A 13,501-nucleotide genomic window follows, 5' to 3' on the forward strand; every position below is an offset into this window, starting at 1 on the left:
AGAATTCATGAACTCAACTCAATTCAATCCAGTTTTGTTTGATTTGTAAAATTTTCCATTCAATCCAGTGCGGCCTAATAATGAAGAAATCTTGTTCCATCCAATCCAATTAGATTGGGCGATCACTTTTATTTCTAAGGAATAATCTGAAACATCAAAGTTTACAGGATATTTCTAATCATAAACTTATGCGTTAGTTTTCTAGGCAAATTTTATTCCAAACTAGCTATTGGTATAAAGATATTTCTATTCTCAATTCATCTATCCATAAAATAAGATACTAATCAGCCGTGACACAAAATGAATAGTAGAGGTTCAAGATACGTTGCTTGTGTACTTAGCTCATGCGTTATGGCAGCGAATAATGTGGTTTGACCATCTCACTCAAGACCTTGTTCACTCCAAGCGTCCACACCAACATCTAAGGGCCCAAGTTTTTTCTTATTTGTATAAATGAAACTGTAGATGGGCCTAATTCGGCCCGATAATTTACAGTCTAACCCGACCCATTGATCGGCCCGTCAGTCGTGCCCATTGTTCTTCGGCCTCATAGCTTTAGCCTCATACCCAAGCAAACTCCTTCAAGCTTTCCCAGTACAAATTCAAAATCTTCCCTCAAATTCATCGCATCATTCATAAATTTTCAACCTTTCAAGCTTCTTAGAGAGAGAGAGATGAGGCTACTGAACTACTTGGGGCAATGGAGAAGCGTAGCAAAGGAAGCAAAGGATCTCACAGTAACTGTAGCGAAGTTCATGGGTTTGCTCCACGTCACCGACGCCTACCTCTGCTCCTCCACGCTCGTTGTTACTGCAACCCTACCATTTTCCCCTCATTCTCCTCCTCTTTCTAAAATTTCCATTTTCAAAAGGGTCGTCGTCTTATTATCCGCTGCTTGCAGGTCTACGGTCCTAGTATGCTCCCTACCTTAAACATTTCTGGCGATGTGCTCCTGTCCGAACACGTGTCCCATCGCTTTGGGAAGGTGGGTGCCGGAGATTTGGTCCTGGTTCGGTCTCCGAATGACCCTCGAAAGATTGTGACCAAGCGTATTTTGGGCATGGAGGGTGATCAAGTCACCTTCTTTGTCGACCCCAAGCACAGTGACAGGTCTCAGACTACTGTGGTATGTGATTGCAAGTTGTTATTTTGTTCGTTAGAGTTCAATTTATTACTGCATTTTGTATTTTGGTAGTCTGGTTATGCTGTCAAGTTGTAAAACAAGAAATTTACTTGTATTTATTAAAACATTAGTAACTTATAAATAAATGGTTTTTTTCTTTCTTTTTGTGTGGTTTTAATGGCTTTTTTTTCCTTAATTGAAGATGTCTTCTATGCTCCAGCTCAATGGAGCTCCTTTGATGTGTAGTGTGCAAAGATTTCAATGTCCTCTGTATGAATCTAGGTTGTGAAATCTCAATTGAGTGGGGAAAAGGACGGTCAAGTGGTTGCTATTTCTAACATTTTATAGTGGCCGGGCCTTGATTTGGTATATAATTGATGGTCTAAAAGTAATTCTTCTTAGAGTTATTAGTTTATGGAAATTCTTGGTTAGTATGCTGCTTATGCAATTTACGCTGTCTAATGTTTTATCGTGTCAAGAGTAACCTGGGACTTCCTGTTTTGCTGGTGGTACATGATTTTTATGTAGCGTGTGATCCTAGTTATGTTTTAGTGTTTAGTATTTTTATATTTGGGCCCTAAGTTAGCTTCCTAAATCTTTGTAACTAATATTTAGACAAAGGTGTCCACGGGATGTTAATATTGAGAATGCATTCTGATTCTAGCTAAACTTTGATATACTTTGGTGCAAACAGATTTGACCAGATTAAATGTCGACTTTGATATGGGATTCCATTTTCGAACAGTATAAAAAATACTCATTTTCAGTGTGCTACTGTCTTAGGAATGTGATGATTTGCTGCTTAATACAGAGTATTTATTTAGTTATTTCCTTTTCCTTTTCAAAACTATCATATTATATTTCTGATTGACGTGATTGATTTGTTGCTTTGTGTTTTTGGGCTTGGATGAATAGGTGCCTAAGGGGCATGTTTGGATTCAGGGGGATAACATATATTCCTCCTTTGATTCACGAACATATGGAGCTGTACCTTATGGTCTTATTCAAGGCAAAGTGTTTTGCAGGGTAATGCTTTTTTGTCTTTCTGAAATCTATCTTATTGTATTAGTTTTTGTATCTTCAGTCAATTCTTTTTTGGTTGTGATTCTGTCCCTAATAGTAATTAGGATGTAGTTTATGTGATGAAAAATGTGACCAACTTTAGTATCTTTGCCTAATTTATTCTTACCTGGAAATAAAGTCAACTCAAGCAGCAGTTATTTCAACTTGTCGAGGTTGATTGCTGAAGAAATTTATGTCCCCGATCATATTTGTATGTTGTCTTTGAGCAATGTCTTTAGCTCACTATTAATTTTACGGGAGCTATCTTTCAGAAGCAGAGTAGCAACACTAAATTGATTTGGTATGTGTGTGACTAAGACAAATTGGTTTATGTCCCTTCTATAGTTATGTGCTTGTCATGGTTTAGATTCTAGAAGGCTTGTGATTAGTTTTTTTTGTTGATTAAGGATTTCCACAACCTTTAGAAATAGGTTTTTTTTTTTTTTTTTATTGAGTGAATTTCTACCCCATCGATTTTTGTTATATCTAAACTTCTCATGTTAATTTCTTTTTTTCCAAACTTCCTTTTAGGCATTTTGGTGCACCTGAATATTTTTATTTCATTTTTCATGCCTTTACTAGGTGTGGCCACCTGATGGCTTTGGATCATTGGATTGATGAGCATAAAGAAGATTATAACATTAAGGTAAGCAATTGACATTGTACTACATGTATTGTATTTGCATGAGAAACTTTGTGTTTCTCTCCCTTTGTTTGCTTTTATGTAAAAGAACATGTTAGTTTGTGTTACTGGATTTTTTGGGTGTGCTGAAGTTGACAAATTGTGATTACTCTACAATGACAATCTGATACTGTAATATAATTATGGCTGATGCTTCTGTTAGATTTATACATTCTCTTTTGTCCCAAATTCACCATTTTGTAAGATCTCTTTCAAGTAAGGTTATTAAGACACAATAGCTGATTTGTATGAACAATTAAGTCTGATTTAGGTATTCATGTAGATTCAAACTGCTTACTGGGGTAACAAACTCTTGAAGCTCTGCTGGAATGTATCAAGTCCAAAAGGTTTAACATCATTTATCAGGTTTGATTGAAGTAAAATATGAAGAAAAAAAATGAGGAGTTCTATTGTGGGACAGGGTTGGGAGGGGTGTTGATGTTGGGGGAGAATGGAGGATGGTAATATGTTTCCACTACAGAAGCAAATTTAGTGTGTTACATTGGCGATCTTTCAAATTTCTTTAGTGGCCTGCCCTGTGTACTTGACTAAGCAGGATGAGGAGTCTCAAAACTTTGTCTACACTCTTACATCTGCTCTGGTGTCTTGGTAGTTCTAAGGATTTCTTTTTTCCTTTTTGCACTCGCTGGTTGCACAACTAGTAATTACTGGTCTTTCAGATTACATGCTTTTCTAGACTTAAATAAATTCTTATTGTGCTTTTTCATGACCAGGCAGCCAAGTCTTAAATCTTTACAGATTTCACCGCCAATAACTTAGTAATTAAAAATTGTTTTCCTCCAAGTCTTAAATTTTAGACTTTGCTGTACGTAGGATCTTATTGAAAAAAACAACTCAAGACTTTGCTTTACGTAGTAGGCTACTATTTCATGGTGTAGCATGTGGATTGTTTTTAATATGATGCATTCAAAAATGATGTTTTTTTCCGACAGGTTATATATTGTTATAACATCTCTTTCTTTGTTGTCAGAAAATTCTTTCTTGGTGTATAAGATGATTGACACTAGGTCTGAGAAGCTCAAATTTGTATATATCCCAAATGGAAGTGCATGCCAGATATGGTTGTAAGTGACATGCCTAGAAGTCTCATGTATAAATAGAATGGCAGTTGCCATAGTCATTGATATTTTTTTTGACAAAAGAGGATTGATCGTTTATCTTATCTAACATACGTGACAAAATAGGCTAAAACTTGCCTATCAAAAGAAAATGAGTACTTGTACTATGCATTTTCAATTTCAATCGGAATCTGACACATAGGATATTCTATCTGTATTCAAATTTCAAGTTTCCTTTGAAAGCCCTACTTATACTATACATAACACATATTCAGGTTCTTATTGAAGTACTGAAACACCCCCACTCCGCTCACATTAGTTTTTAGTCTGTTATTTATAGGGATGAACAGACAGAATTCTTACAAATCAGAAAGTTGAATTCTGATTCTAGATTTTATGAAAAATGATTTGAGTACCATACTGAGGCTCAAGAGTGAGCATATTGAAAGGAGAATGTCTGTAGGCTGGAGAAAGCTCAAATGTAAACCGCTGTAAAATCATGGTTATAACTGTTTTCGCTTCCATGAGCGCGAAGTTCTGTCCAATGCATGTCCTAGGGCCTGTGCTAAATGAGAAGAACGGTGCTACTTCATTCTTTGATGCCTTGGAGACGCCTTCTGAGAACCTCTCAGGCTTGAATTCGTGGACGTCATCGCCCCAGATTTCTTTGTCATGATGGACAAAGAGAATTGGCACGAAAAGCTGCACACCTGGTGGTAGAGAAATGTCTCCCAGTTTGGTCTCCTTAGTAATCTCTCGGATTGTGAAAATGACTGGTGGGTACAACCTAAGAACCTCATACAGAATCATGTTCACCTACAACAAACACATTTCAACATTTGGGATTTAGCTAATCAGGTCAAAATTTTACGGGCCAAAAAAAAACAAAGAGAATTAGAGAGAATAGTACTTACAATTTTTAAGCGGTTTAAGCCAGCATAGTCTGGTTTGTTCTTAAAAATTTGCACAACCTCTTCTCTTGCACGCCTTTGCCAGTCTTGATGCTTGCCCAACAGAACCAGTGTCCAGTTAATCAAATCTTTGGTTGTGTCTTCTCCAGCTAAGTAGAACACTCTGCATTCTTCAATCACTTCTTCAATGCTCATTCCGACGTCCTTGTCATCTCCATGCTCTTGAATTTCACTGAAATTGGATTTCAGAAGTATACCCAACAAATCATCTTCTGTGGCTTCTCCTGCCCTCATTGCCTTCTCTCTTTTGTTGATAATTCTCCTCAGACAAATAGCCATTTCATTAGGGATCTGTTTCATGCTCCTGTTCCTTTTAGTTGGCAGAAACCTGCATGCACATTGATATGTACTTGCAGCTCTTAATAAATCGTATTGTTTTCCTAATCGAGGTTTGAGAAAACCCTATATATATAGTTATTCTCTCATCCGGATGTCCGCATGTTATTATCATGCGGATGCCATTGTAAACAGAGAGGAAAACAAGGAGGGTAATAGAAAATACATGGCGTCCACAAGATAATAACGTCTAGACATCTCATAGGAGAATTTCTGTAGGGTTTAGGGATCCGTACATTTAACATCTAAAACAAGGTTTTCCTTGTGAGTAGGGCATTAGAAGTTTGATTTCACCTCAACAGTGGTATGCAGACCGAGTACAGAACTTCGCGTGTCAGAGCACCTAGTTCCTTTTGGAGCTTGAAGAACCCTTCTCCTTCTTCAAAGTTACTACCGAATGCTGCCCGGGAAATCGCATCGGCGGAAAAAGTGCAAAGATATGGCCACACATCCAACTCACATGTCTCCTTTGATGAGAAATGCGTCTCCCATTTGCTCAACATGTTTTCACAAGCGACTTGAAATGCAGGTAACATGTCCTGTAACAATGTGGGAAAAGAGAGAAAAGGAACTAGGTTTAGAACCGGAAAGACATGAAGAATTCCTTCTCTGGAAGTTTTGTTTTTAAGAAAAGTGAAGAAAACTTGAATCATGTTGCATTTTGAATTAACCAAAATCACTCTCATGCCAAGTACAGAATAAGGGCTCGTTTGTAGCTGTTTATGTAGGAATTACTTCTACTCACAAACTTTTTTGCTAGAAGTGGTTTTATTAGATGCACATTAAAAACTTTTACTAGAATTTCAAGTGCTAAAATTTTAAGGGCTTCTTAGAAAAGAACTTGGACATCTCCATAAAGCACTTTTATGGTCTGTCTTTTCTCTTTCGAGTGTCAGTCTCAAACAGAACTTGTCATATAAGGCGCTGGAAATTTTGACCTATGAAAGAAATGAGTACCTTCATCTTGTCTATGTGGAAAGCTGGGTTGATGATCCTTCTATGCTTGACCCATTTGTCACCTTCGTAGCTGATCAAGCCAGTCGCAAGCAATGAGAGGAGTGGGTTTGAATGTGGCTTCTCAAACACCCTATACTTGGTTAAAGTTTCTCTCATTAATTCCGCGTCAAAGATGACCACAGTAGGAACTGGGCCTAGCCAAATGAAAGACTTTTTCCCTGCAATTTTTGGGACCCAAGAATTTGATCAGAACACCTACAACTTGATTTTTTTCAGGAACAAAGATATTGTTTCTGGTTTGAATAAGCTTGGATGTTGGGTGTACTTAATGAATTTGTGGGTGCTCTGGGCTTAAGCCCAACAAGAAAGATTTCTCCCTGCCAATTTTTTGGTCCAAGTAAAATCATCTGTCATCTAACTATGAGATTTCAAAGTCAAAAAAGTGGGAGCTGCTACAATAAGGGGGATTGGGTGAGGTGCTTAAGTGAGGGTCCAATTCAACCATGTGTGAGTTGAAAATGTTGAAAATGTTGAAGTTTAATGGTTGGATTGAACCCCTCACTTAAGCCCCTCACTCATACTCCTTTATTGTAGCCTTTCCACAAAAAAGTCGCCTGCTGACATTGGCTTAGCCACTGACATTGGCTTAGCCAATTTGGCCAGAGAGGATGTGCTCCGCACTTTGTATCTGAGCTCAAATCACCCTCACCGCAATTTAGATTAAATTAAAGTAAAATATCGCTGGTATAAAAACAAAAGTAAAAAAAGCCCCCATCCATAAAAAGGGAGACATCTGTTGCAGATTGATCATAGATAGCAAATGATTGATAAGTGTTCTCCATCAACAAGATCCATAAAATTAGCAAACAGCATCCAAGAAATCAGATAATTGCAGAGAAGGCAAAAAAAAACATGCATAGGAGAGACAAAAGAAAATGAAAAAAAGTACCATATTTGTTGAAGGTTTCTTGGAGCAAAGGGAACACATGAGGCACAATGTCATGAGAGAACTCCATGGGTTTTGAGAGTGCCTCTTTGGTCATCTTGAAGTTGTCAGTCAAGTCCCCAATCAAGGGCCTGTAGGAATTACCAGAAAGACCTTGCTGCCTCAGGTACCTTTCTAGCTTCTTTGGCTTCAACCAAACCCAGTTGACCACTTTCCACCCCAGTGTAATTAAACCCACACAAAGAATGGCCACAACCATGGAGCTCCCTGAGATTTCCATTTTTTTTGTGTGAGAAAAAGAGTATGCAGTCTAAAGACCCTTAAAAAGAAAATGGATGGAATCATGTCTGCCAGTGCTTGCTACATCACTATCACATATATCAATTTATTAAATGAACAAAATAAATAAAGACTCCAGCTCTCCAAGATGATTAGAATATGAATATGGTCACTTATCATCCATTCAAAATCTGACAAGAAATATATATTTTTTTATAGAACAATGTTGGAATCTTAATATTAGCCAGAAGAGAGAGAAAAAAAAAAAAAAACCAGACGACAAGAGAAAGAAGAAAACTGGCGGAGAGAAAGAATAAAAAAAGAAAGAGGATAGAGGAGAGAGAAGAGTGAACGCGGGATGAGAATCGCACGGTCAAAAATTCAATTCCGTAACGAATCCGCATTGTTGGACTTCGCAATCGCAACCGAGAAGCGCCCTTATATATCCTGTCTATCTTTAGATCGGAGACAACAAATATTTATATAAGACTCGATCTTTTTGCTCTGGTGAATATAAATGTATATTGATAGCTACTCCTACTCGCACCACAGTATTTCTTTTTTTTCTCCCTAAGTTAGGAAGTGGGAAGGAGGAAACTCTCACATATGCGTACGCGCTTGAATTCAGGACCACTTTGGAGCATACCAAAAATCCAAGACCAATTTGACTAACATTTCACATTTCACATTTCACGTACTGTTGATATTTCCTTTTGTTAATAATTTATTCGTAATTCATTTTGCAATTTTAATAACTTGTTTGCTGTCCTCATATTCTAATGCTGAGAAGGCTTTGGTGTGTAGATCATTTGTATAGATGACTTGGATTTGTTGATCACTTGCAAGAGTAGATTGATTGATGGAATGGAAGGATTTAAAAAATTACAATAAAATATCAATATCGCATAAAAATTAGAGTCAAACAACTAGAACTATGGCTATCTTTATTTGATTCCTTTTTCCTATCAGTCAGACAAATCAACGTTTATGCAAAATGATATGAGCACCAAATTGAGGTTGAAGGGTTATAACTGCAGAAGGAGCATGAGCATAGGATGGAGAAAGCTCAAAGGCAAAGTGTTGTAAAATCAGGGCCAAGGCCAATTTAGCTTCCACCATGGCAAAGTTTTGTCCAATGCAAATCCTTGGACCCCCTCCGAAAGGGAAGTATTTAAATTTGTTCTTTGTTGCCTTTGAAACTCCTTCTGAAAACCTCTCTGGCTTGAACTCCTTTGCATCCTCACCCCACAATTCTTTGTCATGGTGAACAAGCAGTGTGTTTAAGGAGACTTGGACTCCAGCTGGTAATGACAATTTTCCAAGCCGTGTGTTCTTGTGAATGGCTCGAGAAAGCACAATAACTGCTGGGTATAATCGAAGAACTTCAAGTAAAATCATGGTTACCTGGGGGCATTATACAGTCATATTTTATATCAAGTGATATGAAAGGCATCCAAAATTGTACAGGCTAGCTAGGCCTAAACAAAGCTAGAGAGAACAAGAAAAGAAAAACACTATTAGGAGCCCCAAGTGTTCACCAAATTTATTCACTAGATAACGTGACAGTAGTTGAATCAAAATTTTCGCTTATTCAGGCCCTAAAAATGATAGTACAAGTGTTAGGCGAATGAGGTACCACATGAAAAGCTTATTAACTACTACGAAAATGTTTTTATTCTTATTTTTTATATGAGAAACATAAAAATATATTTGATTACTTTTCTTTGTTTGTTTCTTGTGATGCAAGGATATCTTTCCAAGTAAAAGTTTGAAGTGATATATATTGTAAATACTTACAACTTTGAGGTGACTTAGCCCATCAAAGTCTGGTTTATTGCTTCCAAACACTTGCAAAACCTCATCTCTTGCACGAGCTTGCCAATCCTGATTTTGACTGAGCAAAACCAGTGTCCAAACAAGCAACACGGAAGTGGTCTCTTGACCGGCAAAGTAAAACAGCTTGCACTCTTCAATCACATCCTCAATGCTCATCCCAACGTTCTTGGTGTTCCCATTTTCTCGAATTTCCTTCAAGTTGGAATCCATAAGTATCCCCAATAGGTCATCTTTAGTCGCTTCACCCACCCTAATTGCCTCTTCTCTTTTATTTATAATACCCATCAGTGAACCTTTTATTTCCTTATCAATCTCTTTCATCCTCTTGTTCATACTAGTAGGTAGAAACCTGCACCAAACAAACAACTTCCTCAATGGTAAAAATAATTGATCTAACTATAGTTACTGTCTAACCGTAAAAGGGTTTTCTGTATTGTTTATTTATTTACCTCCATCCTGGAATGTAAACACTTTGTATAGTTTTTATTGTAAGTTGTGCTTGGTCTTTCAGGAGTTGAAATATTTTCCTTCCTTCTTCATAGCTACTCCCAAATGCTGTTCGAGAAATCACATCAGCTGTCAAATTTTGAAGATAAGGCCAAACATCTAACTCGCATGAACCCTCTTTAGACGCCAAGCTCTCCCATTCTTCAATCATCTCACTACAACTTTGGTGAAATGCCGGTAACATACGCTGTAGAAAACAAAGGAAAATGCCGGTAACATACGCTGTACAATACGAGTATTTGGAAATTACTTAGTAAATTAATTGTTAAATCTCCGGATATTTGAATTAATATTGACAAGAGTATACATATAGTGCCTTTAGCTTCTCTGAATGGAAGGCCGGGTTGATGATTTTACGGTGTTTTGCCCATTTCTCGCCCTCATAGTTTGCAAGACCTGTTACTAGCAACTTCACCAGTGGATTTGTTACTGGCTTCTGAAAATCTTCATATTTTGCAAATACATCTTTCACATCCTCTGGATTACTGATGTTCACTCTTGGTGTGGGGCCAATCCAAATAAAAGAATTCTTACCTGCATTATTTTTTGTTTTATCACAATAAAACTTATAATTTATAAGAAATTGTTTACACATATTGGCAAATATATAAAGTTAATTATTTACAGGTATCGTATATATCCATTACCAAGATAAACCACAAAAATAAATAAATAAATCCTACATTTATCATGAATCAGAGGTTTTCGACGGTTTCTAAAGGTTACTGAACGAAAGGATACCGATGTGATTGTTGATCTAGGAAGCTAGATTGTAAACTAGATCCACACATTTAAATAAAAATTAATAACATGATCAATTAATTATCTAACAGTATATATGAGATAACACATTAGAATTTTATGGAAGAATAACTATAGTAGTACATATGAAGGTAGTAAATAGGGATGACAATGGGTTGAATCGGAGGTGGGTATACCATTCTCATCCTCATTTCCATTAAGCATTTTTCCTCCATTCCCGCCTTTGTTGGGGAACGGATTCCTGACCAGCCCCATAACGAAAAAAAAAACCAATAATAACGAAAAAAAAAAAACCAATAAAAAAAAACTTTGTTGAAAGAGAAAAAAGCACTATAAGAGCATCCACAGTGGGGGGTGTATGTTAAATATACACCCCGAGTCACCGGAATCGTCTCCAATGAGGAGATGTAAATGGATGTAAATATACATCACCACCATGGGGATGTAAAATAAAATGTATATTTACATCTATTTTTACATCCCTTGCAGGCGGGACTCACCCAAGAAAAGAGAAGAAAAATGAAGAAAAGTCAACATAAAAGGCTGGGACCCATGGCTACACCCCCGAATTTACACCTCCCACTGGAGCAAAAAACATATTTACACCCCCGAAGGTGTAAAGGGGATGTAAAAGTGGCTTTACACCCCCGAATTTACACCCCCCATTGTGGATGCTCTAAGCACAACATATCTATCAATTCAATTTTTATTTACTAAAATCTAAGACTATATAAAAAATAACTAATACATGTCAAAACTACATGTCCAAGACATCATAATTATAGAGGTAGAACACCATATCCGAAAAATTCCTCATACCCATAATTATACCCGTTTTTCATCTTTCATACCCGACCCATAGGATCAAAGCCCTGCAAAAACGCTTATTACCAATGGGGACGTACGACTGCCATCCCTAGTAGTAAATTGAAATGTCAAAAGATGTAGTTGGCATACCATAAGTGTTCATGGATTGATGAACAAACGGGAGGACACGTGGCGCTAAATCATGGGAGAGGTCCATGGGTTTAGATTTTGCTTCTTTCAGCATCATGGAGCTTTCCTTCGTGTCTCCTATCAAAAGCCTGTACGAGTTGCCCGCCAAACCTTGCTGCCTTAGACATCTTTCTAGCTTCTTTGGCCTCAGCCACACCCAGTTCAGCACCCTCCATGCCCATGTAATTATTACGCTCACCCAAACAACACGTAGTGCAACACTGGCCACAACTGATACTTCCATTTTTGTGTGTGTGTGTGAGAGAGAGAGAGAGAGAGAGAGAGAGGACTTGTTTGGAAAGGAGCGAGGAAATGGGTTAAATGTGTGAAACTGGAGGAACTCCTTGTCCCAAGTCGATTCATTTCCGTCCACAATTGTAGATATTTGTGGCTAAAAACAAAGGATCTTTGTCCTTCTCAATCAAACCACTCACTGCTTTCTGCTCGTACAAGGTTATACTCAATAATTGTGTAGCAAGGTGAGGACTTGTGTGTGTACGTACAAGGTGATACTCAATTATTCTGTAGCAAAAGTATTATACAGAAGTGAGTTCAGCTCTGACGCATGAAATGCATGTATATATTGTGGTCTTTACGGTGCCATACACACACACGCATAGATATATATACACTTTATATGACTTTCAACTTTAAGTGAGTGGTTCGTGTGACTTCTTTTCACTAGAAAAGAATGTGACATAAGAGGTGACGTTTTTGAGTGAAAGAGGTAACGTTTTTATGCAGGCGTATATGAAGAAAAGTTGCACGTGAAGGTGGAAGAAAAACTTTCTTGTAACGGGATAATAGAATGTCAAGTGAAAAAGTTAGAGTGCTGCTAAACAAACCCTAATATGAGAAAATTATGTGTATAATACATGAATTTTGTGTGTATTATTGAAAATTTTGTAAAAAATCAAGTGTATCAAACATGAAAAATACAATGAGTATTAAACGTTAAAGTGCTAAATTCTTTATACAGGAAATAACTTTGGAAAAGTATAAACTCAAAAGGGGATAATAGAGACTTAGGTAAACTTGTTCTGTTGAGGATTTGTTGTGTTTGGGATCCTAGCTAACTTTTGTTCCTGTTGGTCTGTTGAATGATATTTATTTTTGTTTACCATGTTTTTCTTATTCCTTGTTATATTTTTCTTTGTTATAGAGGATATTTATCATATTTCATCAATATCAAGCCAATGATCTTCAAGTGGTAGTTGAAGAAAGCTCTGAAGTGAATAAAAAACACATCCATTTGCATGAGGACAATGCTAATGAAATAAGTGATGCTAGCTAGCAGAAACCTGCTCGGTTGATTTCGATACCACCAAGATCAATTGACCTTTTATCTTTCGTATTCCATTAGCAAGATTTATATCCCTTTGACTTTGACCTCATTATAAACTAATTTATCCTCGTTGCATATGCTATTGCTACTGCCTAATTAAACAGTTTCCATGGCTAAAAAAAAAAAAAAAAAAATTCACAAAAGCCAAAAACAAGAAAACAAAATGGAAATATCTCTTTGAAGACTAAATTAAAGTAGTACAGGATGGTCAAGGGGGAAAAATGGAAAGAATGGATGCCATTCACACGTATCATTAAAAGGAAAAGCATTTTACAATCATAAAAGAAATGCGTGCTCTCCAGAGAAAAGGTAACTATTGTGAAACCTTTTACTTAACACTTTAATGATGTAATGTTGGGATATGATAATTATACATTTAAATCTTCGGATAATGTCAGGGACACCAAATTTGTGCACCAAATTTAAGTCCCAAATAATGTGGCTCATGCCATATAATAAATATTTAATTAATCAATTCCAACTTGGATTATAATTTAGCTAACCATAAACAATTAAACTTGCCGTCATACCACCATGACCGAGGCTTGTTCTTACTAAATTGTAATTTAATCGGTTTCAGTGGAGAGAAAGATTCTATATTGATGATGATGCACAACATA

The 13,501-nt window shown here is 36.9% G+C and overlaps 3 protein-coding genes across 6 annotated transcripts; 1 reads left to right on the top strand and 2 right to left on the bottom strand.

The window, feature by feature from the left end:
- The first annotated feature begins 478 nt into the window (after positions 1-478).
- On the top strand, positions 479-4,336 carry LOC110772270 (Peptidase S24/S26A/S26B/S26C family protein). 2 transcript variants are annotated; one of them, XM_021976707.2, is made up of 5 exons: positions 479-803; positions 902-1,126; positions 2,039-2,149; positions 2,768-2,831; positions 3,151-3,835. In XM_021976707.2, the coding sequence occupies exons 1-4, from the start codon at positions 675-677 to the stop codon at positions 2,801-2,803; spliced, it is 501 nt and encodes a 166-aa protein (XP_021832399.1). In that variant the 5' UTR covers positions 479-674; the 3' UTR covers positions 2,804-2,831; positions 3,151-3,835. The 2 variants fall into 2 exon arrangements, with proteins under 2 accessions (XP_021832399.1, XP_021832394.1); XM_021976702.2 differs by lacking the exon at positions 3,151-3,835 and adding an exon at positions 3,859-4,336 and having other exon boundaries at positions 481-803.
- Positions 4,153-7,957, bottom strand: LOC110772254 (cytochrome P450 CYP72A219-like). 2 transcript variants are annotated; one of them, XM_021976694.2, is made up of 6 exons: positions 7,807-7,957; positions 7,160-7,423; positions 6,211-6,428; positions 5,548-5,792; positions 4,861-5,245; positions 4,153-4,762 (listed from the first exon to the last, which is right to left on the bottom strand). In XM_021976694.2, exons 2-6 carry the CDS (start codon positions 7,413-7,415, stop codon positions 4,334-4,336), a joined length of 1,533 nt encoding a protein of 510 aa, XP_021832386.1. In that variant the 5' UTR covers positions 7,416-7,423; positions 7,807-7,957; the 3' UTR covers positions 4,153-4,333. The 2 variants fall into 2 exon arrangements, with proteins under 2 accessions (XP_021832386.1, XP_021832379.1); XM_021976687.2 differs by lacking the exon at positions 7,807-7,957 and having other exon boundaries at positions 7,160-7,727.
- A 334-nt stretch (positions 7,958-8,291) lies between these two features.
- Positions 8,292-11,884, bottom strand: LOC110772499 (cytochrome P450 CYP72A219-like). Of its 2 annotated transcripts, none has more exons than XM_021976935.2 (5): positions 11,498-11,884; positions 10,086-10,312; positions 9,721-9,965; positions 9,233-9,620; positions 8,292-8,839 (listed from the first exon to the last, which is right to left on the bottom strand). In XM_021976935.2, exons 1-5 carry the CDS (start codon positions 11,778-11,780, stop codon positions 8,414-8,416), a joined length of 1,569 nt encoding a protein of 522 aa, XP_021832627.2. In that variant the 5' UTR covers positions 11,781-11,884; the 3' UTR covers positions 8,292-8,413. The 2 variants fall into 2 exon arrangements, with proteins under 2 accessions (XP_021832627.2, XP_021832633.2); XM_021976941.2 differs by having other exon boundaries at positions 10,095-10,312; positions 11,498-11,882.
- Between the last annotated feature and the right edge of the window lie 1,617 nt (positions 11,885-13,501).

This window comes from Prunus avium, chromosome 4 (genome assembly GCF_965620075.1).
Source record: "Prunus avium chromosome 4, drPruAviu1.hap1.1, whole genome shotgun sequence".
In the NCBI taxonomy this organism is placed as follows: Eukaryota; Viridiplantae; Streptophyta; class Magnoliopsida; order Rosales; family Rosaceae; genus Prunus; species Prunus avium.

Bases quoted from the DNA above. Each gene is read 5' to 3' on its own strand.
- LOC110772254 (XM_021976687.2), bottom strand. From the start codon at position 7,436: ATGGAAATCTCAGGGAGCTCCATGGTTGTGGCCATTCTTTGTGTGGGT. The intron at 5,793-6,210 runs GTACTCATTTCT...ACATTGTTACAG, and splicing joins TCCACATAGACAAGATGAAG to GACATGTTACCTGCATTTCA. The intron at 4,763-4,860 runs GTAAGTACTATT...TGTTTGTTGTAG, and splicing joins GCTTAAACCGCTTAAAAATT to GTGAACATGATTCTGTATGA.
- LOC110772499 (XM_021976935.2), bottom strand. From the start codon at position 11,780: ATGGAAGTATCAGTTGTGGCCAGTGTTGCACTACGTGTTGTTTGGGTG. The intron at 9,966-10,085 runs GTATACTCTTGT...TGTTTTCTACAG, and splicing joins AGAAGCTAAAGGCACTATAT to CGTATGTTACCGGCATTTCA. The intron at 9,621-9,720 runs GTAAATAAATAA...TGTTTGGTGCAG, and splicing joins GTTTACATTCCAGGATGGAG to GTTTCTACCTACTAGTATGA.
- LOC110772270 (XM_021976707.2), top strand. From the start codon at position 675: ATGAGGCTACTGAACTACTTGGGGCAATGGAGAAGCGTAGCAAAGGAA. The intron at 1,127-2,038 runs GTATGTGATTGC...TTGGATGAATAG, and splicing joins ACAGGTCTCAGACTACTGTG to GTGCCTAAGGGGCATGTTTG. The intron at 2,150-2,767 runs GTAATGCTTTTT...TGCCTTTACTAG, and splicing joins AAGGCAAAGTGTTTTGCAGG to GTGTGGCCACCTGATGGCTT.